At 42.9% G+C, this 20,535-nt stretch overlaps 2 protein-coding genes across 4 annotated transcripts in view; one reads left to right on the top strand and one right to left on the bottom strand.

The window, feature by feature from the left end:
- Window positions 1–9,024, top strand: part of LOC115134961 (polyunsaturated fatty acid 5-lipoxygenase-like) — a 36,494-nt gene extending 27,470 nt beyond the window's left edge. For both annotated transcript variants that reach the window (XM_029669083.2, XM_029669081.2), the window contains exons 7-14: window positions 54–200; window positions 3,488–3,691; window positions 3,861–3,947; window positions 4,182–4,360; window positions 5,529–5,650; window positions 6,422–6,522; window positions 8,306–8,476; window positions 8,604–9,024. In XM_029669083.2, coding sequence (XP_029524943.1) covers window positions 54–200; window positions 3,488–3,691; window positions 3,861–3,947; window positions 4,182–4,360; window positions 5,529–5,650; window positions 6,422–6,522; window positions 8,306–8,476; window positions 8,604–8,783 — 1,191 coding nt within the window. In that variant the 3' untranslated portion in view covers window positions 8,784–9,024. The remainder of the gene's footprint in view (window positions 1–53; window positions 201–3,487; window positions 3,692–3,860; window positions 3,948–4,181; window positions 4,361–5,528; window positions 5,651–6,421; window positions 6,523–8,305; window positions 8,477–8,603) is intronic.
- A 7,449-nt stretch (window positions 9,025–16,473) lies between these two features.
- Window positions 16,474–20,535, bottom strand: part of LOC115134963 (E3 ubiquitin-protein ligase MARCHF8-like) — a 204,461-nt gene continuing 200,399 nt past the window's right edge. For both annotated transcript variants that reach the window (XM_029669086.2, XM_029669084.2), the window contains one exon: window positions 16,474–19,406. In XM_029669086.2, the coding sequence (XP_029524946.1) occupies window positions 19,102–19,406 (305 nt within the window). In that variant the 3' untranslated portion in view covers window positions 16,474–19,101. The remainder of the gene's footprint in view (window positions 19,407–20,535) is intronic.

The raw sequence follows: 20,535 nt of genomic DNA on the forward strand, positions 1-20,535 counted from the left end.
ACTCAGAGGTTCATTCTAAGACATTCACCCCTTGTATTACGTGTTGTTTGCAGGCTGGTAACATCTACCTAGCAGACTATGAGTTGATGGAAGACATCAGTCCCAACAGTACAGACCCCTGTACTCTACAGTACCTGGCTGCTCCTATCTGTCTGCTGTACAATAACAGCCAGAGCAAGATCCTGCCTCTGGCCATACAGGTAGGCTGTGTGCTTAGAAAAACACTAGGGAGCAGCTGGCTTGTGTTAACCCTAGCCATTAGCCAAATAGCTCAGCTGAACAACTGTTTGTGTCATAATAGTGTAAAGTTGAAGTCCTTTTGTCAATTGTTATAAGGGTCGTTCCACAAAATTAGTGGCTTTTGCATTCCTTTGATATCTTAAGTAGAAACTGTGCACAAATATTGCATAAAAATGTATAAAAAAGTGAATGAAGGCTAAAGTGTCCCTCTGTCAACCCTTTGTCACTTCTAGGAAGATTTTAACCAACTTCATCCCAAAAGTTATCCAAGTTTCACCATCATTGTAAAGCCCTAGTTATTTTGTTGCTTTGATAGTCATTTCTGAAGATTATTAGTTATTTAATGTGAATAGTGATTGGCTTGGGGGTTCAAGCTGTTTAGAAGCATCTTGGACCTAGACTTGGCGCTCAGGTACCTCTTGCCGTGTGGTAGCAGAGAAAACAGTCTATGACTAGGGTGGCTGGAGTATTTGACCATTTTTAGGGCCTCACTCTTGACACCGCATGGTATAGAGGTCCTGGATGACAGGAAGCTTGGCCCCGGTTACCCTCTGTAGTGCCTTGCGGTCAGAGGTCGAACAGTTGCCATACCAGGCAGTGATGTAACCTGTCAGGATGCTCTCGATGGTGCAGCTGTAAAACCTTTTGAGGATCTGAGGACCCATGCCAAATCTTTTCAGTCTCCTTGTGGGGTAATAGGTTTTGTCGTGCCCTCTTCACGACTGTCTTGGTGTGCTTGGACCATGTTAGTTTGTTGGTGATGTGGACACCAAGGAACTTGAAGCTTTCAACCTGCTCCACTACAGCCTCGTCGATGAGAATGGGGGCGTGCTCGGTCCTCCTTTTCCTGTAGTCCACAATCATCTCCTTTGTCGTAACCAGGTTGAGGGATAGGTTGTTGTCCTTGCACCACATGGTCAGGTCTCATCGTTGTCGGTGATCAGGACTACCACTGTTGTGTCATCTGGAAACTTAATGATGGTGTTGGAGTCGTGCCTGGACGTGTAGTCACGAGTGAACAGGGAGTACATGGGGGTGACTGAACACGCACCCCTGAGGGGCCCCTGTGTTGAGGATCAGCGTGGCGGATGTGTTGTTATCTACCCTTACCACCTGGGGGCGGCCCGATAAGAAGTCCAGGATCCAGTTGCAGAGGGAGGTGTTTAGTCCCAGGGTCCTTAGCTTGTTGATGATCTTTGAGTGCACTATGATATTGAATGTTGAGCTGTAGTCAATGAATAGCATTCTCACATAGGTGTTCCTTTTGTCCAGGTGGGAAAGGGCAGTGTGGAGTGCAATAGAGATTTCATCATCTGTGGATCTGTTAGGGCGGTATGCAAATTGGATTGGGTCTAGGGTTTCTGGGATAATGTCGTTGATGTGAGCCATGACCAGCCTTTCAAAGCACTTAATGGCTACGGGTCGGTAGTCATTTAGGCAGGTTACCTTAGTGTTGTGTTCTTGGGCACAGGGACTATGGTGGTCTGCTTAAAACATGTTGGTATTACAGACTTGGACAGGGAGAGGTTGAAAATGTCAGTGAAGACACTTGCCAGTTGGTCAGCGCATGCTCACAGTACACGTCCTGGTAATCCGTCTGGCCCTGCGACCTTGTGAATGTTGACCTGTTTAAAGTTCTTACCCACATTGGCTGTGGAGAGCGTGATCACACAGCCGTCCGGAACAGCTGGTGCTCTCATGCATGTTTCGGTGTTATTTGTTTCGAAGCGAGCATAGAAGTAGTTTAGCTCATCTGGTACGCTTGTATCACTGGGCAGCTCTCGGCTGTGCTTCCCTTTGTTTATTTTTATTATCCGTTATTTTACCAGGTAAGTTAACTGAGAACACATTCTCATTTGCAGCAACGACCTGGGGAATAGTTACAGGGGAGAGGAGGAATGAGCCAGTTGTAAACTGGGGATTATTAGGTGACCGTGATGGTTTGATGGCCAGATTGGGAATTTAGCCAAGACACCGGGGTTAACACCCCTACTCTTACGATAAGTGCCATGGGATCTTTAATGACCTCAGAGAGTCAGGACACCCATTTATTAACGTCCCATCCGAAAGACGGCACCCTACACAGGGCAGTGTCCCCAATAACTGCCCTGGGGCATTGGTATATTTTTTAGACCAGAGGAAAGAGTGCCTCCTACTGCCCCTCCAACACCACTTCCAGCAGCATCTGGTCTCCCATCCAGGGACTGACCAGGACCAACCCTGTTTAGCTTCAGAAGCAAGCCAGCAGTGGTATTCAGGGTGGTATGCTGCTGGCTTGTAGTCTGTAATGGTTTGCAAGCCCTGCCACATCCGACGAGCATCAGAACCGGTATAGTACGATTCAATCTTAGTCCTTTATTGACGCTTTGCCTATTTGATGGATCGTCGGAGGGCATAGCTGGATTTCTTATAAGCTTCAGGGTTAGAGTCTTGCTCCTTGAAAGCAGCAGCTCTAGCCTTTAGCTTAGTGCGGATGTTGCCTGTAATCCATGGCTTCTGGTGGTGGTATGTACATATGGTCACTGTGGGGACAACGTCATCGATGCACTTATTGATGAAGTCAATGACTGATGTGGTGTACTCCTCAATGCCATAGGAAGAATCCTGGAACATATTCTAGCAAAACAGTCCTGTAGCTTAGCATCTACTATGGCCTATTTATTGCCTTTCCTCCTCACGCCATTTGCACACACTATATATAGACTTTTTCTATTGTGTTATTGACTGTACGTTTGTTTATTCCATGTGTAACTCTGTGTTGTTGTTTGTGTAGCACTGCTTTGCTTTATCTTGGCCAGGTTGCAGCTGACCACATTTTATTGACCGAGTCACTGGTGATTCCTGCTTTAATTTATGCTTGCTAAGCAGGAATCAGGAGGATAGAATTATGGTCAGATTTGTCAAATGGGCGAGGGAGAGCTTTGTACGCGTCTCTGTGTGTGGAGTAAAGGTGGTCTAGAGTTTTCTTTCCCTCTGGTTGCACATTTAACATGCTGATACTTTTTGTTTTTACCTCTTAAGATGGGAAAACGTGTTTTTTATCAAGTTGAACATGACAGAATGTTAAAATAAGTCAGAATTCGTTAAACTTTTCAAAAGGAACCGAATTGATGGAAGACCCGTAAGCTTACATCACGTTTCTTCACCATCTAGTAAAACATACCTCTCCTCTCCTCTTGCCATGTTCTTCCTCTCTCTCTTCCTCCTCATTCTCCCTCTCTTCCTCCTCCTCCTCTCTGTCTCCTAGCTGGGTCAGACTCCAGGGAAAGACAACCCTATCTTCCTGCCCAGTGATGGTCAGTATGACTGGATGCTAGCTAAGATCTGGGTCCGCTCCTCTGACTTCCACATCCACCAGACAGTTACACACCTGCTGAGGACTCACCTGGTCTCGGAGGTGTTTGGAGTGGCCATGTTCAGACAGCTGCCTGCTGTACACCCTGCTTATAAGGTACACCAACTACACGTCGGTCTGTGCTTGAGTTTTGTTTCTGATAATTTGACTGAATAGTTGATTCATTGATAGGTTGATTCTTTAACTCATTGATTCATGGATTGGTTAGTTATATATTTACTGATTGATTGATTGGTTGACTGACTGATGGTCTGTCCTACTCTAGTTGCTCCTTCCTCACATTCGTTTCACCATCGCCATCAACACCAAGGCCAGAGAGCAACTCATCTGTGAGTTTGGCATCTTCGATAAGGTGAGAACGTGTGTGTGTTTGAGAGTGAGAGCGAGAGCGAGAGAGACAGAGACATAGACAGATTCAATTAATGTGTCTGTCTCTCCCCAGATCAACAATACAGTTAATGTGTCTGTCTCTCCCCAGATCAACAGTACGGTTAATGTGTCTGTCTCTCCCCAGATCAACAGTACAGTTAATGTGTCTGTCTCTCCCCAGATCAACAGTACAGTTAATGTTTCTGTCTCTCCCCAGGCCAATGGTACAGGAGGTGGAGGTCATGTTGAGATGATCCAGAAGGCCATGAGGTCACTGACCTTCAGATCTTTGTGTTTCCCTGATGCCATTAAGGCGCGCGGGGTGGACAGCCCTGAGGACCTTCCCTACTACTACTACAGAGATGACGGGAACAGGGTCTGGGATGCCACCAAGAGGTCAGAGATCATAGGGGTGGTGTGTGTGTGTGGGGGGAGGGGACCAGACCAATCACCAGGAAGAGATGCCAGGCGGTGGCTAACAGTCACCTTAGCTTCATGTCCACACACTGGCTCAACCCTCACACCTAAACCTATCTTCATGTCCACATCATTGATCAACCCTAAACCTAGCTTCATATCCACATCATTGATCAGCCCTAACCCTAAACCTAGCTTCATGTCCACACACTGGCTCAACCCTCACACCTAAACCTATCTTCATGTCCACATCATTGATCAACCCTAAACCTAGCTTCATATCCACATCATTGATCAGCCCTAACCCTAAACCTAGCTTCATGTCCACACACTGGCTCAACCCTCACACCTAAACCTATCTTCATGTCCACATCATTGATCAGCCCTAACGCTAAACCTAGCTTCATGTCCACATCATTGATCAGCCCTAACCCTAAACCTATCTTCATGTCCACATCATTGATCAGCCCTAACCCTAAACCTAGCTTCATGTCCACATCATTGATCAGCCCTAACCCTAAACCTAGCTTCATGTCCACATCATTGATCAGCCCTAACCCTAAACCTAGCTTCATGTCCACATCATTGATCAGCCCTAACCCTAAACCTAGCTTCATGTCCACATCATTGATCAGCCCTAACCCTAAACCTAGCTTCATGTCCACATCATTGATCAGCCCTAACCCTAGCTTCATGTCCACATCATTGATCAGCCCTAACCCTAAACCTAGCTTCATGTCCACATCATTGATCAGCCCTAACCCTAAACCTAGCTTCATATCCACATCATTGATCAGCCCTAACCCTAAACCTAGCTTCATATCCACATCATTGATCAGCCCCTAACCCTAAACCTAGCTTCATGTCCACATCATTGATTAGCCCTAACCCTAAACCTAGCTTCATGTCCACATCATTGATCAGCCCTAACCCTAAACCTAGCTTCATATCCACATCATTGATCAGCCCTAACCCTAAACCTAGCTTCATATCCACATCATTGATCAGCCCTAACCCTAAACCTAGCTTCATGTCCACATCATTGATCAGCCCTAACCCTAAACCTAGCTTCATATCCACATCATTGATCAGCCCCTAACCCTAGCTATTATTCTAACCCTAAGCCTACATTTTCTTTTGACCCTAGTTTTGTGTGGGACGTGGTGTGTATCTACTATGACAGTGACAACACAGTACAGAAGGATGAGGAGATCCAGGCGTTCGTTAAAGATGTCTGCAGCTTTGGGATGCAAGACCTTGATTGCTGTGGTGGGTACAAACACATAATAACCACCAAACACTACAATGGCATAGCCCGCTTTCAAATATTTGAGTTATCTGCAATACAAATACACACTTATTATTTCTCTGGGTTGTGTTGAAAGACGTAGCTGACCACGCAGTAACATTATCGACATTTAGCTATGCAGACACCCTTGTATACAGACATGTACTTAACTTTTGAGTTGGCCAATAGCCTCCCTGTCAGGGTCTGGTTAGTGGCTCACTGATGGAACAAGTGTCAAAATAAACATCCTGTGTTGCGCCCAAAAACTTGTTTTTACATCCTGTGTTGGGCCTTTTACTTAACTTGGCGTTAAGCAAGGGCTGACCACTGCACTCTATGGCTCCCGAGTGGCGCAGCGGTCTAAGGCACTGCATCTCAGTGCAAGAGGCATCACTACAGACCCTGGTTCGAATCCAGGCTGTATCACAACCGGCTGTGATTGGGAGTCCCATAGGGCGGCGCACAATTGGCCCAGCGTCGTCTGGGTTTGACACATTAACTGTACTGTCATTGTAAATAAGAATGAGTTCTTAACTGACATGCCTAGTTAAATAAAGTTTAAATTAAAAATAAATAAAATAAAATGACAAGGAGTCATTTAATGTCACTATTTATTTTTAATTGTTATATTTAACACTGAATTGTTGGAAAAAGACCCGTATGTAAGCATTTCACTGTTGGTATTCACCTGTTGTTTATGAAGCATGTGACAAATAACATTAGATTGGATTATATGGAAACCTTTTCTGCAGAGTTTCCCAAATCCCTGAAGACACGTGAGGATCTCACGGAGTACCTGACTGTCATCATCTTCACTGCCTCTGCTCACCATGCTGCTGTCAACTTCGGACAGGTAACATTTAGGGCTAGATTCAATCAGATTGACATCTGCATAGCGTTGTTTTGGCGGTGTAACTGTAGGTTTGTAACTTCTAACGGAGTAGGAATCTTTAGGGAGTGGTTTGTAACTTCTAACGGAGTAGGAATCTTTAGGGAGTGGTTTGTAACTTCTAACGGAGTAGGAATCTTTAGGGAGTGGTTTGTAACTTCTAACTCAGTAGGAATCTTTAGGGAGTGGTTTGTAACTTCTAACGCAGTAGGAATCTTTAGGGAGTGGTTTGTAACTTCTAACTCAGTAGGAATCTTTAGGGAGTGGTTTGTAACTTCTAACTCAGTAGGAATCTTTAGGGAGTGGTTTGTAACTTCTAACTCAGTAGGAATCTTTAGGGAGTGGTTTGTAACTTCTAACTCAGTAGGAATCTTTAGGGAGTGGTTTGTAACTTCTAACTCAGCAGGAATCATAAGGAAGTTGTTTGTAACTTCTAACGCAGTAGGACTCTTTAGGGAGTGGTTTGTAACTTCTAACTCAGTAGGAATCTTTAGGGAGTGGTTTGTAACTTCTAACTCAGTAGGAATCTTTAGGGAGTGGTTTGTAACTTCTAACTCAGTAGGAATCTTTAGGGAGTGGTTTGTAACTTCTAACGCAGTAGGAATCTTTAGGGAGTGGTTTGTAACTTCTAACTCAGTAGGAATCTTTAGGGAGTGGTTTGTAACTTCTAACTCAGTAGGAATCTTTAGGGAGTGGTTTGTAACTTCTAACTCAGTAGGAATCTTTAGGGAGTGGTTTGTAACTTCTAACTCAGTAGGAATCTTTAGGGAGTGGTTTGTAACTTCTAACTCAGTAGGAATCTTTAGGGAGTGGTTTGTAACTTCTAACTCAGTAGGAATCTTTAAGGAGTGGTTTGTAACTTCTAACTCAGTAGGAATCTTTAGGGAGTGGTTTGTAACTTCTAACTCAGTAGGAATCTTTAGGGAGTGGTTTGTAACTTCTAACGCAGTAGGAATCTTTAGGGAGTGGTTTGTAACTTCTAACTCAGTAGGAATCTTTAGGGAGTGGTTTGTAACTTCTAACTCAGTAGGAATCTTTAGGGAGTGGTTTGTAACTTCTAACTCAGTAGGAATCTTTAGGGAGTGGTTTGTAACTTCTAACTCAGTAGGAATCTTTAGGGAGTGGTTTGTAACTTCTAACTCAGTAGGAATCTTTAGGGAGTGGTTTGTAACTTCTAACTCAGTAGGAATCTTTAGGGAGTGGTTTGTAACTTCTAACTCAGTAGGAATCTTTAGGGAGTGGTTTGTAACTTCTAACTCAGTAGGAATCTTTAGGGAGTGGTTTGTAACTTCTAACTCAGTAGGAATCTTTAGGGAGTGGTTTGTAACTTCTAACTCAGTAGGAATCTTTAGGGAGTGGTTTGTAACTTCTAACTCAGTAGGAATCTTTAGGTTTGTAACTTCTAACTCAGTAGGAATCTTTAGGTTTGTAACTTCTAACGGAGTAGGAATCTTTAAGGAGTGGTTTGTAACTTCTAACTCAGGAGGAATCTTTAGGGAGTGGTTTGTAACTTCTAACGCAGTAGGAATCTTTAGGGAGTGGTTTGTAACTTCTAACGGAGTAGGGTTATTAAGGAAGTGATTTGTGACACACAAGAGTAGCCGCTCACCGATATGTCAGCTCATACCGATTATTAAAACAATTATTTACTCTGTTCCATCTGACTGCACAATCCACTGTGTCATCATACGAGAGCACCACCTAGCTTCCCTTAGATGTTAATGTCTGCCTACTCTGTGTATTTCAGTATGACTGGTGCTCGTGGATCCCCAACGCGCCCCCCACCATGCGGAAGCCCCCTCCCACACAGAAGGGGGTGGTAGATGTGAAGTTCATCATCGAGAGTCTCCCTGACCGCGGCCGGTCCTGCTGGCACCTAGGGGCTGTCTGGGCTCTTAGTCAGTTCCAGGAGAATGAAGTAAACACACCACACACAACACACACACACTCACACACATAAGACACACATGCACACACACACGTTTGTCTGCTTTTATTCTGAATGTTAAAGAATGCCCTCCAACCTCTCTCTCTCTCCCCCCCAGCTGTTCCTGGGGATGTACCCAGATGAGCACTTCATAGAGAAGCCTGTGAAGGATGCCATGGAATCGTTCAGGCAGAGACTGGCAGAGGTCAGCAGTGCCATCAAGATCCGCAACCAAGGCAAGAAACTACCCTACTACTACTTCTCTCCTGACCGCATCCCTAACAGTGTGGCTGTCTGAGAGAGGGATGGAGGAGGGTGAGAGGAAGGATGGGAGCAAGAGGTGAGGGAGTGATGGAGGGAGATATTGTGAACAGTGATTTATGGTGTTGTTTCTTACACAGTGCTATATGTATATTGTGCTTATGATAAACACATACCCACTGATGCAATTCATATTTTTTGCCAGCGATTTTTAGAAACAGAAAGTGAATCATCATTGTTGTACAATTCAAATGTCAAATAAAAATTCTCAAAATGTGCTTTTGTATTTATCCTTATATTATTGTAAAAAAAAACTGTTGGTGACAATGAAAGTATATGAGACGCATATTCACAAGCTAAAATGAAAGACATTCCGATATTCATAATAACAAACCGTTTAAAGGTTTTCATTTTTATTTGGTTGGTTTTTCAATCTACATACTTTATTCAAACATGGGAAATGAAACAAATCAAAAACATCAATATTTTTTTTTTTTTTAAACATAAGTCATTTTTTTCTTACCAAAATTCTATACAGTTACTATTGAAAGGTAAACTCACAGACAAACATGTGGAATGATATATGAAGGAGGGAAACAGTCTTATGTTCAAGTCCAGTCAGTAGTAAAGCACTGTAGTTTTATGCAAGTAACACTTTCTCAGCACAAGGGTTATTATTCTGATGATGGGGGACGGAACGGCTTTCCTTAATGAATGGCTGTTTAAGCTACATATGTTAAGCAGGAGAAATGTGTGTTCTCTTACATGTTAAATGACTTTGAATGAACAGACAGACCTCTGCCAGAGTAATGTTACACAGTATGGTTTAGGGGTTTCAGTATTCCAGGAACTTTCCCAAAATGGTCAGGTTTTCCAGAAATCTGTGAATATTCCAACCGGGACATCTGGAAAAGGGTGGAATTTGGGGAAAGTTGCCAGAATTGTGCAAATGCTGGGGAAAATGGAGGGGCGCCGTTACAAAGTTATTATAGAGCTTGGCAGTAAAAACTGTTCTCATCAAATAGATAAGCAAAGCCCTGTACATAAAAGTCTGAGGTGAAACATGAAAGGTCAACATCAACAAGTCAACAGGTATGTTCTCTCAAAGAGAGAATTATAGGAGCTAGCTATACATCATCATAAAATCTATAATTTCAATTAATTGATCAATCATGTAAATGTTAATATTTGAAAATCTCAATAATTCTCTGACTAAAATAAATGGATGTATCATTTGTATCCATTGTATTGATCGGGTAAAAGCAGTGGTTGTAAATGCAGGTTGAATAACCTATGGAGGGTAGATGACCTTTAAACGCCAAGCACAGTGTGGTTTACTTTAAGCCTGGCATCAGTGTATTACCACTCCCTTTCAAAGAGTCTTGAACCCAACAACACCCTTTAAGCCTGGCATCAGTGTATTACCACTCCCTTTCAAAGAGTCTTGAACCCAACAATACCCTTTAAGCCTGGCATCAGTGTATTACCACTCCCTTTCAAAGAGTCTTGAACCCAACAATACCCTTTAAGCCTGGCATCAGTGTATTACCACTCCCTTTCAAAGAGTCTTGAACCCAACAATACCCTTTAAGCCTGGCATCAGTGTATTACCACTCCCTTTCAAAGAGTCTTGAACCCAACAATACCCTTTAAGCCTGGCATCAGTGTATTACCACTCCCTTTCAAAGAGTCTTGAACCCAACAATAACTAAAACAGTGTGAAAAAGTAATGTACAGGAGAACACACAGAGGTGGAATTGGTTTCCAGAAGGAAAGCTCAACTGGAGTTGGGTACTGCTAGTATTAGCTGAATAAAATCACAATTTGAAGGGGTCTCTTTTGATGCAAACAAATATTTTTCTTAAAAATAAATAAATACCACACAGAAAATGTAGAAATAATCATCATGTCTCCAGAGAGTCAACCTCTGGATGAGAGCGACAGTACTAGAGAATTGACCAGGTCAGCTAAGGTAATTGCACTTTTTCTGTCTTATCGTAAAGAGCATCTTGGGGACTGTGTGAGGGTGTCCTAAAATGTACACCGTACAGAGGACTGTGTGAGGGTGTCCTAAAATGTACACCGTACAGAGGACTGTGTGAGGGTGTCCTAAAATGTACACCGTACAGAGGACTGTGTGAGTTCACAGCTGTATAATACAATAGTAATATGTATTAATACATATCTGTGTGTGGTTCTGAGAAAGCATGAGGCCCTTTATAACCAAAAATGATTCTCAAATACAAAAAAACATGTTTCATTGTCATACACCAGGTAGGTGAAGTGAAATGTGTTGTTTTACAGGGTCAGCCATAGTAGTACAGCGCCCCTGGAGCTAATTAGGGTTAAGTGACTTGCTCAAGGACATATACAGATTTTTCACCTTGTCGGTTCAGGTATTCTAACCAGCAACCTTTCAGTTGCTGGCCCAACGCTCTAGCCGCTATGCTACCTGTCACCCACAACTCTAATCCCAACTTCTATACAAATTAAGACACCAAATCCCAGAATACAATGGGGCTTTACATGACAGGAAATCAGATGTTGAAAGAACAATGCTGATTTTGGTTTTGTTTGTCGTCATTGTACAAGTGTCATGGTTGGACCTCTGTTGTTGTCGTGTGTATGTTTACACTAGTATCAAATACACTGTTGATAAAAATGTGTGTTTGCTGGAATGGTTGTAAAAGGTCAGAGAGGACCCTGGCATTGCTGTTCTTCCACAGATAGAAAATCACTTACAACAGATTGTAAGCCCAAAACACAGTGTTGCCTTGAGGAAACCACAACACCCGTGTTCAGACTGCACTTCCCTACTCCAAACACTAGATGGTGACCCAGTCAGCTCCTCACCGCCAAACTGCTCTGCTGACAGTTCCAATTGTACACGTTCATGTTCTGTCACTGCTCAGCATTTAGATTTTAGTATTGTAATTATGTCAAGAAATCATGTTCTTGCAATTGTGCGCAGATTGAATTTGACACTATATTAGACTCTTACCAAGTTACATTTGCCTGATATCATTGATGACAACGTAAGGTTTTGGCTCGGTGAAACAAGTGTCTCTATTGTCAACATATGGCAACTTTACTGGAGAGAAGCATGAGACATTACTTTTGGAAAAATGAAATCGAAAAATGTATAAATGTGTCTAATCAAAGCCTCATTATGCCAGATGTGAGAAAGAACGATACATCAAGTTAAATCGAATAATGATTAGTCAAACAACAGGTGGGTTAGGGACTGATCATTGTAACTTAGGAAGGTTGTCTGACTGTGCAATAGAGACTTTAGCTCGACTGAAAAACATTATGTTGTGTTGCAGGTCTCTTTATCAGGTGTTTGTCTCTCTCTCACACCGGAGTCTCAATAACTGACTGTACAGCAGGAGTGGCTTCCACCATAATTTGCAAATAAATTCATTAAAAATCCTGGATTTTCTGGAGAAAAAAAAATCTAATTTTGTCTGTCATAGTTGAAGTGTACCTATGATGAAAAGTACAGGCCTCTCTCATATTTTTAAGTGGGAGAACTTGCACAATTGGTGGCTGACTAAATACTTTTTTGCCCCACTGTATGTGTACAACTAGGCTACAGTATAACCTACTCACACTCACCACCATAGTAAAAATAGGATCAGCATTAATAATAATTTATTACATTTCTATAGCTCTTTTCATAGAAACATAGAGCGAAAAACAAACAAGCTATATACCATGGCAGGTCAACCAGTAGAGTCCAGGTCAACCAATAGAGGCCTGGTCAACCAATAGAGGCCTGGTCAACCAATAGAGGCCAGGTAAACCAATAGTGGCCAGGTCAACCAATAGAGGCCAGGTCAACCAATAGAGGCCAGGTAAACCAGTAGAGTCCAGGTCAAACAATAGAGTCCTGGTCAACCAATAGAGGCCAGGTCAACCAATAGAGGCCTGGTCAACCAATAGAGGCCTGGTCAACCAATATAGGCCTGGTCAACCAGTAGAGACCAGGTCAAACAATAGAGGCCAGGTCAACCAATAGAGGCCTGGTCAACCAGTAGAGGCCAGGTAAACCAGTAGAGACCAGGTCAAACAATAGAGGGCAGGTCAACCAATAGAGGCCTGGTCAACCAGTAGAGGCCAGGTAAACCAGTAGAGACCAGGTCAACCAGTAGATACCAGGTCAACCAGTAGAGGCCAGGTCAACCAGTAGAGAACAGGTCAACCAGTAGAGGCCATGTCAACCAATAGAGGCCATGTCAACCAATAGAGGCCATGTCAACAAATAGAGGCAATGTTTTTGAAAGCTGTATCCTCTGAAGATAGAGAGGGTCAGTTCATGGCTTGAGGTGAGGGAGCTGGTCAGGGGATGGTAGATGATGGTGATTGGTTGTCTCATAATAATAGGCCCTGTCCTCCATGTCTTCTGCCTCTGGACCTCTCATTGGAGGAAATAAACAGCCAGTGATTAAATTAATACAATCTTATGTAAATGAGGATTTTAATAATGCCACCTGCATTATCCATCTACATTATCATTATCAGTGTGATCAGAGAAGTCAATTGGCCCACTATAAACTGCCTTGGGAAGAGAGGAGGATGACAGTCTAAATATAGCAAGCTGTAGCTTCCTCAAGGCATCATAAAACCCATGATTACACCAACATAATTAACAACAGATTATTATTCAAAACTGCACATGGAATACCAGAAGTACTGTATAATTCACACAATAGAAAAAACATGACTGATTGGTTGGTTTTCCAAAGGTCATGTTAAGATGATGACTGACATGGGAGATTATCTAGCAATTTCCTGTGACTGAATGGTTGGTAGAAAATGGTTTTAAAAACGTTACATTCTTCTCAGAGCCTTTAAAGAGTTCCAATGGTAGAAGGAGGTAATGTCAGGTGGATGGCTGGATCTGATGTTATCCCAACGTTGTGTTTTGGTTGTATCAACGCTGTATCAATATTGTACCAACCCAACCCAAACAAGATGTAAAAACCCCAGAGCTTGAATAACCAGTAGGCCATATATAGCAATGACTTTCAGTGTTTGTTTTTCTAGATGAAAAGGGAAACGATCATTTTGGCAAAATTCCATTCCCCCCATCATTCATTGCTTTTCTCGATTCCTTTTTTGTCATCCAAGGGAGGGCAGGTGTGTGTGTCTGTGTGTTGGACAGAAATATCAAATGTAAAACAAAAGATTTTTCCATAAATCTTCCTGTTTTTGTTTCTGTATAATTTCCCACATTTATACTGCAAACAAAAATGTGTCCTTAGGACTTCCCGGGAACATCACGACATGGTCGTCAAGACATTGCGTCATGGTCCTGTGGAGGTTTTGTTTAGTTCCCGGTTGCCAGAACCAAACAGGAACCTGTTCATAAAGTTCCCTAGTGGACATAAAAAAATGTACTATAACGTTACACTGCGACCAAACCGGGACCTGCACTGATGTCCCCTTATGGATAACGTCTTGCTGAAACCCTAAAAATAACCTAATGGGAACATCGCTTAATGTCCTAGAGATGTCCTCTGTTTGCTGGGATATACTATAAAGAACTTCACTCATATTAAAAGAGAAAGGGGTTGAGAGGGATGTTGGTGGGAACTAAAAAGTGCTTCAATGCATGGTCAGATCCGATACAATCCAGTACGATCCGGTCTGATCTGGTCCAGACCAGTACAGACCCAAACCCAGAGGGGTGGGCATGTAGACCTTAGCGGGCTCTCTGCTGTCAGCGGTATGGTGGCAGTAGTTGGAATGTTCAATGTTCCAAAATGTTCCAAAGTGTTCTAGAATGTTCCAGAGATCCGGCGGCGCTTTAGCCCACGACTCACAGGAAGTACAACCAATAAACCAAACATACAAGCTAACAAACAAACAACGAAACAGAAACACTGAAACCTCTGAAGCAGAGTAAGTTCATCTGACTCTGTGTGTGTGTGTGTGTGTGTGTGTGTGTGTATATATATATATATATATATATATATATATATATATATATATATATATATATATATAGAGAGAGAGAGAGAGAGAGAGAGAGAGAGAGAGAGAGAGAGAGAGAGAGAGAGAGAGAGGTGTCTATGGGCTCATCGGGCCCCAGTGGAGAAAGTCCTGGGAAAAAGAAGGAGGGTTGTTGGTCCGTAGTCCTGTCTTAGACGGTGTGGAGACGGTGGGGTCAGGGTGGGATGGTCACACCTCAGGAGAACATCCACACTATAGTCTTTTGTATATCTGTGTATGTGTGTATCACTCTGTGCGCTGATCAGTGGAGGCTGCTGAGGGGAGGACGGCTCATAATAATGGCTGGAACGGAGTGAATGGAATGAAATCAAACCATGTGTTTGATGTGTTTGATACCATTCAAATGATTCCACTCCAGCCATTACCACGAGCCTGTCCTCCCCAATTAAGGTGCCACCATCCCCCTGTGGCGTTCATGTGTATGTTTATATACGTTGGTCAGACATGATGTGTTCCTTTTCATGTGTATACGTAGGTCAGAGATGGTGTATCCCTGTGTGTCAGTATTCATACCTCTTGGCTTATTCCACATTTTGTTACAGCCTGAATTCATAATGCATTAAATATGTTTTTTCTCACCCATCTACACACAATACCCCATAATGACAAATCAAAAACATGAAATACAGAAATCTCTCATTTACATAACTATTCACACCCCTGAGTCAATACTTTGTAGAAGCACCTTTGGCAGTGATTACAGCTGTGAGTCTTCTATGTAAGTCTCTAAGAGCTTTCCACACCTGGATTGTGCAACATTTGCCCATTTCCATTTTAAAAAGTGTATCAAGCTCTGTCAAATTGGTTGTTGATCATTGCTAGACAACCATTTTAAGGTCATGCCATAGATTTTAAAGTGGATATAAGTCAGAACTGTAACTCAGCCACTCAGGAACATTCACTGTCATCTTGGAAAGCAACTCCAGTGTAGGTTTGGCCTTGTGTTTTAGGTTATTGTCCTGCTGAAAGGTGAATTCATCTCCCAGTGTCTGGTGGAAAGCAGACTATCCCAGGTTTTTCTCTAGGATTTTGCCTGTGCTTATCTCCATTCCATTGTTTTTTTATCCTGTAAAACTCCCCATCCTTAACGATAACAAGAATACCCATAACATGATGCAGCCACCACTATGCGTGAAAATATGAAGAGTGGTACTCAGTAATGTGTTGTACTGGATTTGCCCCAAACATAACATTTTGTATTCAGGACAAAAAGTTAATTGCTCTGCCACATTTTCTGCAATATTACTTTAGTTAGTACCTTGTTGCAAACAGCATGTTATGGAATATTTTGTTATACTGTACAGGCTTCTTTCTTTTTGCTCTGTCAATCAGGTAAGTATTGTGGAGTAACTACAATGTTGTTGATCCATCCTCAGTTTTCTCCTGTCACAGCCATTAAACTCTGTAACTTTTTTAAAGTCACCATTGGCCTCATGGTGAAATCTCTGAGCGGTTTCCTTCCTCTCAGGCAACTGAGTTAAAAAGGACGCCTTTAACTTTGTAGTGACTGGGTGTATTGATACACCATAAAAAGTGTAATTCATAACTTCACCATGCTCAAAGGGATATTCAATGTCTGCTTTGATTTTTTTTAAATGACCAATTGGTGAACTTCTTTATGAGGTAAAATGGTTGAATCTGTGTTTGAACTGCTAGACAGAGACCTTACAGATAATTGCATGTGTTGGGTACAGAGATGAGATAGTAAATCAATTAAAATAATTTTAATTCTTATTCATCTACACACAATACCCCATAAAGTGAAAACAGGTTTTTAGAAATGTTAGCAAATGTATTAAAAATAAAAAACATCTTATTTACATAAGTATTCTGACCCTTTGCTATGAGACTCGAAATTGAGCTCAGGTGCATCCTGTTTCCATTGATCATCCTTGAGCTGTCCATACAACTTGAATGAAGTCCACTTGTGGTAAATTCAATTGATTGGACATGATTTGTAAAGTCAAATAACCGGTTTATAAAAGGACACAGAGTTGATAGTGCATGTCATAGCAAAAACCAAGCCATGAGTTCGAAGGATGTGTCCGTAGAGTTCCGAGACAGGATTGTGTCGAGGCACAGATCTGGGGAAGGGTACCAAAAAATGTCTGCAGCATTGAAGGTCTCCAAGAACACAGTAGCCTCCATCATTCTTAAATGGAAGAAGTTTGGATCCTCCAAGACTCTTCCTAGAGCTGGCCGCCCAGCTAAACTAAGCAATCGGGGGAGAAGAGCCTTGGTCAGGAAGGTGAACAAGAACCCGATGGTCACTGACAGAGATCCAGAGTTCCTCTGTGTAGATGGGAGAACCTTCCAGAAGGACGAACCATCTCTGCAGCACTCCACCAATCAGGCCTTTATGGTAGAGTGGCCAGACGGAAGCCACTCCTCAGTAAAAGGCACATGACAGCCCACTTGAAGTTTGCCAAAAGGTACCTAAAGGACTCTCAGACCAAAAGAAACAAGATTCTCTGGTCTGATGAAACCAAGATTGAACTCTTGAGGAAACCTGGCACCATCCCTATGGTGAAGCATGGTGATGGCAGCATCATGTCTGGAGGAAACCTGGCACCATCCCTATGGTGAAGCATGGTGATGGCAGCATCATGTCTGGAGGAAACCTGGCACCATCCCTATGGTGAAGCATGGTGATGGCAGCATCATGTCTGGAGGAAACCTGGCACCATCCCTATGGTGAAGCATGGTGATGGCAGCATCATGCTGTGGGGATGTTTTTCAGCGGAAGGGACAGACGAGACCCGTCAGGAATGAGGGAAAGATGAACGGAACGGTACAGAGATATCCTTGATGAAAACCTGCTCCAGAGCACTCAGCACCTCAGACTGGGGCGAAGGTTCACCTTCCAACAGGACAATGACCCTAAGCACACAGCCAAGACAACGCACGAGTGGCTTCGGGACAAGTCTCTTAATATCATTGAGTGGCCCAGCCAGAGCCCGTACTTCAACCCGATCAAACATCTCTGGGGAGACCTGAAAATAGCTGTGCAGCGACGCATCCCATCCAACCTGATAGAGCTTGAAGGATCTACAGAGAGGAAGGTTATAAACTCCCCAAATACAGGTGTGTCATCAGCTTGTAGCATCATACCCAACAAACTCAAGGCTGTAATTGCTGCAAAAGGTACATCAACAAAGTACTGAGTAAAGGGTCTGAATACTTATGTAAATGTGATATTTCTGGGGGGTTATATATACAATTGCAAAAATGTCTAAAAACCTGATTTTGCTTTGTCATTATCTGGTATTGTGTGTAGATTGATGAGGGGGAAATCAATTTAATCCATTTTAGAACAAGGATGTCACGTAAAAGAAATGTGGAAAAAGTCAAGGTATCTAAATACTTTCTGAATGCCTTGTATGTTGGTCAGACATGGTGTGTCCCTGTATGTGTGTATATGTGGGTCTGACATGGTGTGTCCCTGTATGTGTGTATATGTGGGTCTGACATGGTGTGTCCCTGTATGTGTGTATATGTGGGTCAGACATGGTGTGTCCCTGTATGTGTGTATATGTGGGTCAGACATGGTGTGTCCCTGTATGTGTGTATATGTGTGTCAGACATGGTGTGTCCCTGTATGTGTGTATATGTGTGTCAGACATGGTGTGTCCCTGTATGTGTGTATATGTGGGTCTGACATGGTGTGTCCCTGTATGTGTGTATATGTGGGTCTGACATGGTGTGTCCCTGTATGTGTGTATATGTGGGTCAGACATGGTGTGTCCCTGTATGTGTGTATATGTGGGTCAGACATGGTGTGTCCCTGTATGTGTGTATATGTGTGTCAGACATGGTGTGTCCCTGTATGTGTGTATATGTGTGTCAGACATGGTGTGTCCCTGTATGTGTGTATATGTTGGTCAGACATGGTGTGTCCCTGTATGTGTGTATATGTGGGTCAGACATGGTGTGTGCCTGTATGTGTGTATATGTGGGTCAGACATGGTGTGTCCCTGTATGTGTGTATATGTTGGTCAGACATGGTGTGTCCCTGTATGTGTGTATATGTGGGTCAGACATGGTGTGTCCCTGTATGTGTGTATATGTGGGTCAGACATGGTGTGTCCCTGTATGTGTGTATATGTGGGTCAGACATGGTGTGTCCCTGTATGTGTGTATATGTGGGTCAGACATGGTGTGTCCCTGTATGTGTGTATATGTGGGTCAGACATGGTGTGTCCCTGTATGTGTGTATATGTGGGTCAGACATGGTGTGTCCCTGTATGTGTGTATATGTGGGTCAGACATGGTGTGTCCCTGTATGTGTGTATATGTGGGTCAGACATGGTGTGTCCCTGTATGTGTGTATATGTCGGTCAGACATGGAGCACTTCCATACTGTAGTCTTCTGTCTCTGTGTACTGGGAGGAGTTTGTGTCTGACTGGGTCGGGGCCAGAGCCTCCTTGTGCTCCACATTGGGCTCCATGAGAGGAGGCTTCTCCAACATCTGCTTTTTACACGTCTCCGGGCGATTCTGGACGTAGATCACCCGGTTGTAGGCCTTGAGTCTTCGCCACAGCTGGATGTAGACTTTACACTGGATGTACATGAAGACCAGGCCGCCAGTGAAGCCGATGGCTACCACCACCAGTTTGGTCCAGAATGGCCACTCCAGGATACCTGGTGTTAGGGTTAGAAAAGAAAGAAAGAAAGAAATAAAGAAAGAAAGAGAGAAAGAGAGAGAGAGAGAGAGATGTAAAATACATTGCAAACAGTCACAGCCATAGATACCGTTGAAGTCGGAAGTTTACATACACTTAGGTTGGAGTCATTAAAACCCATTTTTCAACCACTCCACAAATTTCTTGTTAACAAACTATAGTTTTGGCAAGCTGGTTAGGACATCTACTTCGTGCATGACACAAGCAATATTTCCAACAATTGTTTACAGACAGATTATTTCACTTATAATTGACTGTACCACAATTCCAGTGGGTCAGAAGTAAATTGACTGTGCCTTTAAACAGCTTGGAAAATTCCAGGAAATATGTCATGGCTTTAGAAGCTTCTGATAATTGACATCATTTGAGTCAATTGAAGGTGTACCTGAGGATGTATTTCAAGGCCTACCTTCAAACTCAGTGCCTCTTTGCTTGACATCATTTGAGTCAATTGGAGGTGTACCTGAGGATGTATTTCAAGGCCAACCTTCAAACTCAGTGCCTCTTTGCTTGACATCATTTGAGTCAATTGAAGGTGTACCTGAGGATGTATTTCAAGGCCAACCTTCAAACTCAGTGCCTCTTTGCTTGACATCATTTGAGTCAATTGGAGGTGTACCTGAGGATGTATTTCAAGGCCTACCTTCAAACTCACTGCCTCTTTGCTTGACATCATTTGAGTCAATTGGATGTGTACCTGAGGATGTATTTCAAGGCCTACCTTCAAACTCACTGCCTCTTTGCTTGACATCATTTGAGTCAAGTGGAGGTGTACCTGTGGATGTATTTCAAGGCCAACCTTCAAACTCACTGCCTCTTTGCTTGACATCATCTGAGTCAATTGAAGGTGTACCTGTGGATGTATTTCAAGGCCTACCTTCAAACTCACTGCCTCTTTGCTTGACATCATTTGAGTCAATTGGAGGTGTCTCTGTGGATGTATTCCAAGGCCAACCTTCAAACTCACTGCCTCTTTGCTTGACATCATTTGAGTCAATTGGAGGTGTACCTGTGGATGTATTTCAAGGCCAACCTTCAAACTCAGTGCCTCTTTGCTTGACATCATTTGAGTCAATTGGAGGTGTACC

This window comes from Oncorhynchus nerka, linkage group LG10 (genome assembly GCF_034236695.1).
Source record: "Oncorhynchus nerka isolate Pitt River linkage group LG10, Oner_Uvic_2.0, whole genome shotgun sequence".
NCBI lineage: Eukaryota > Metazoa > Chordata > Actinopteri > Salmoniformes > Salmonidae > Oncorhynchus > Oncorhynchus nerka.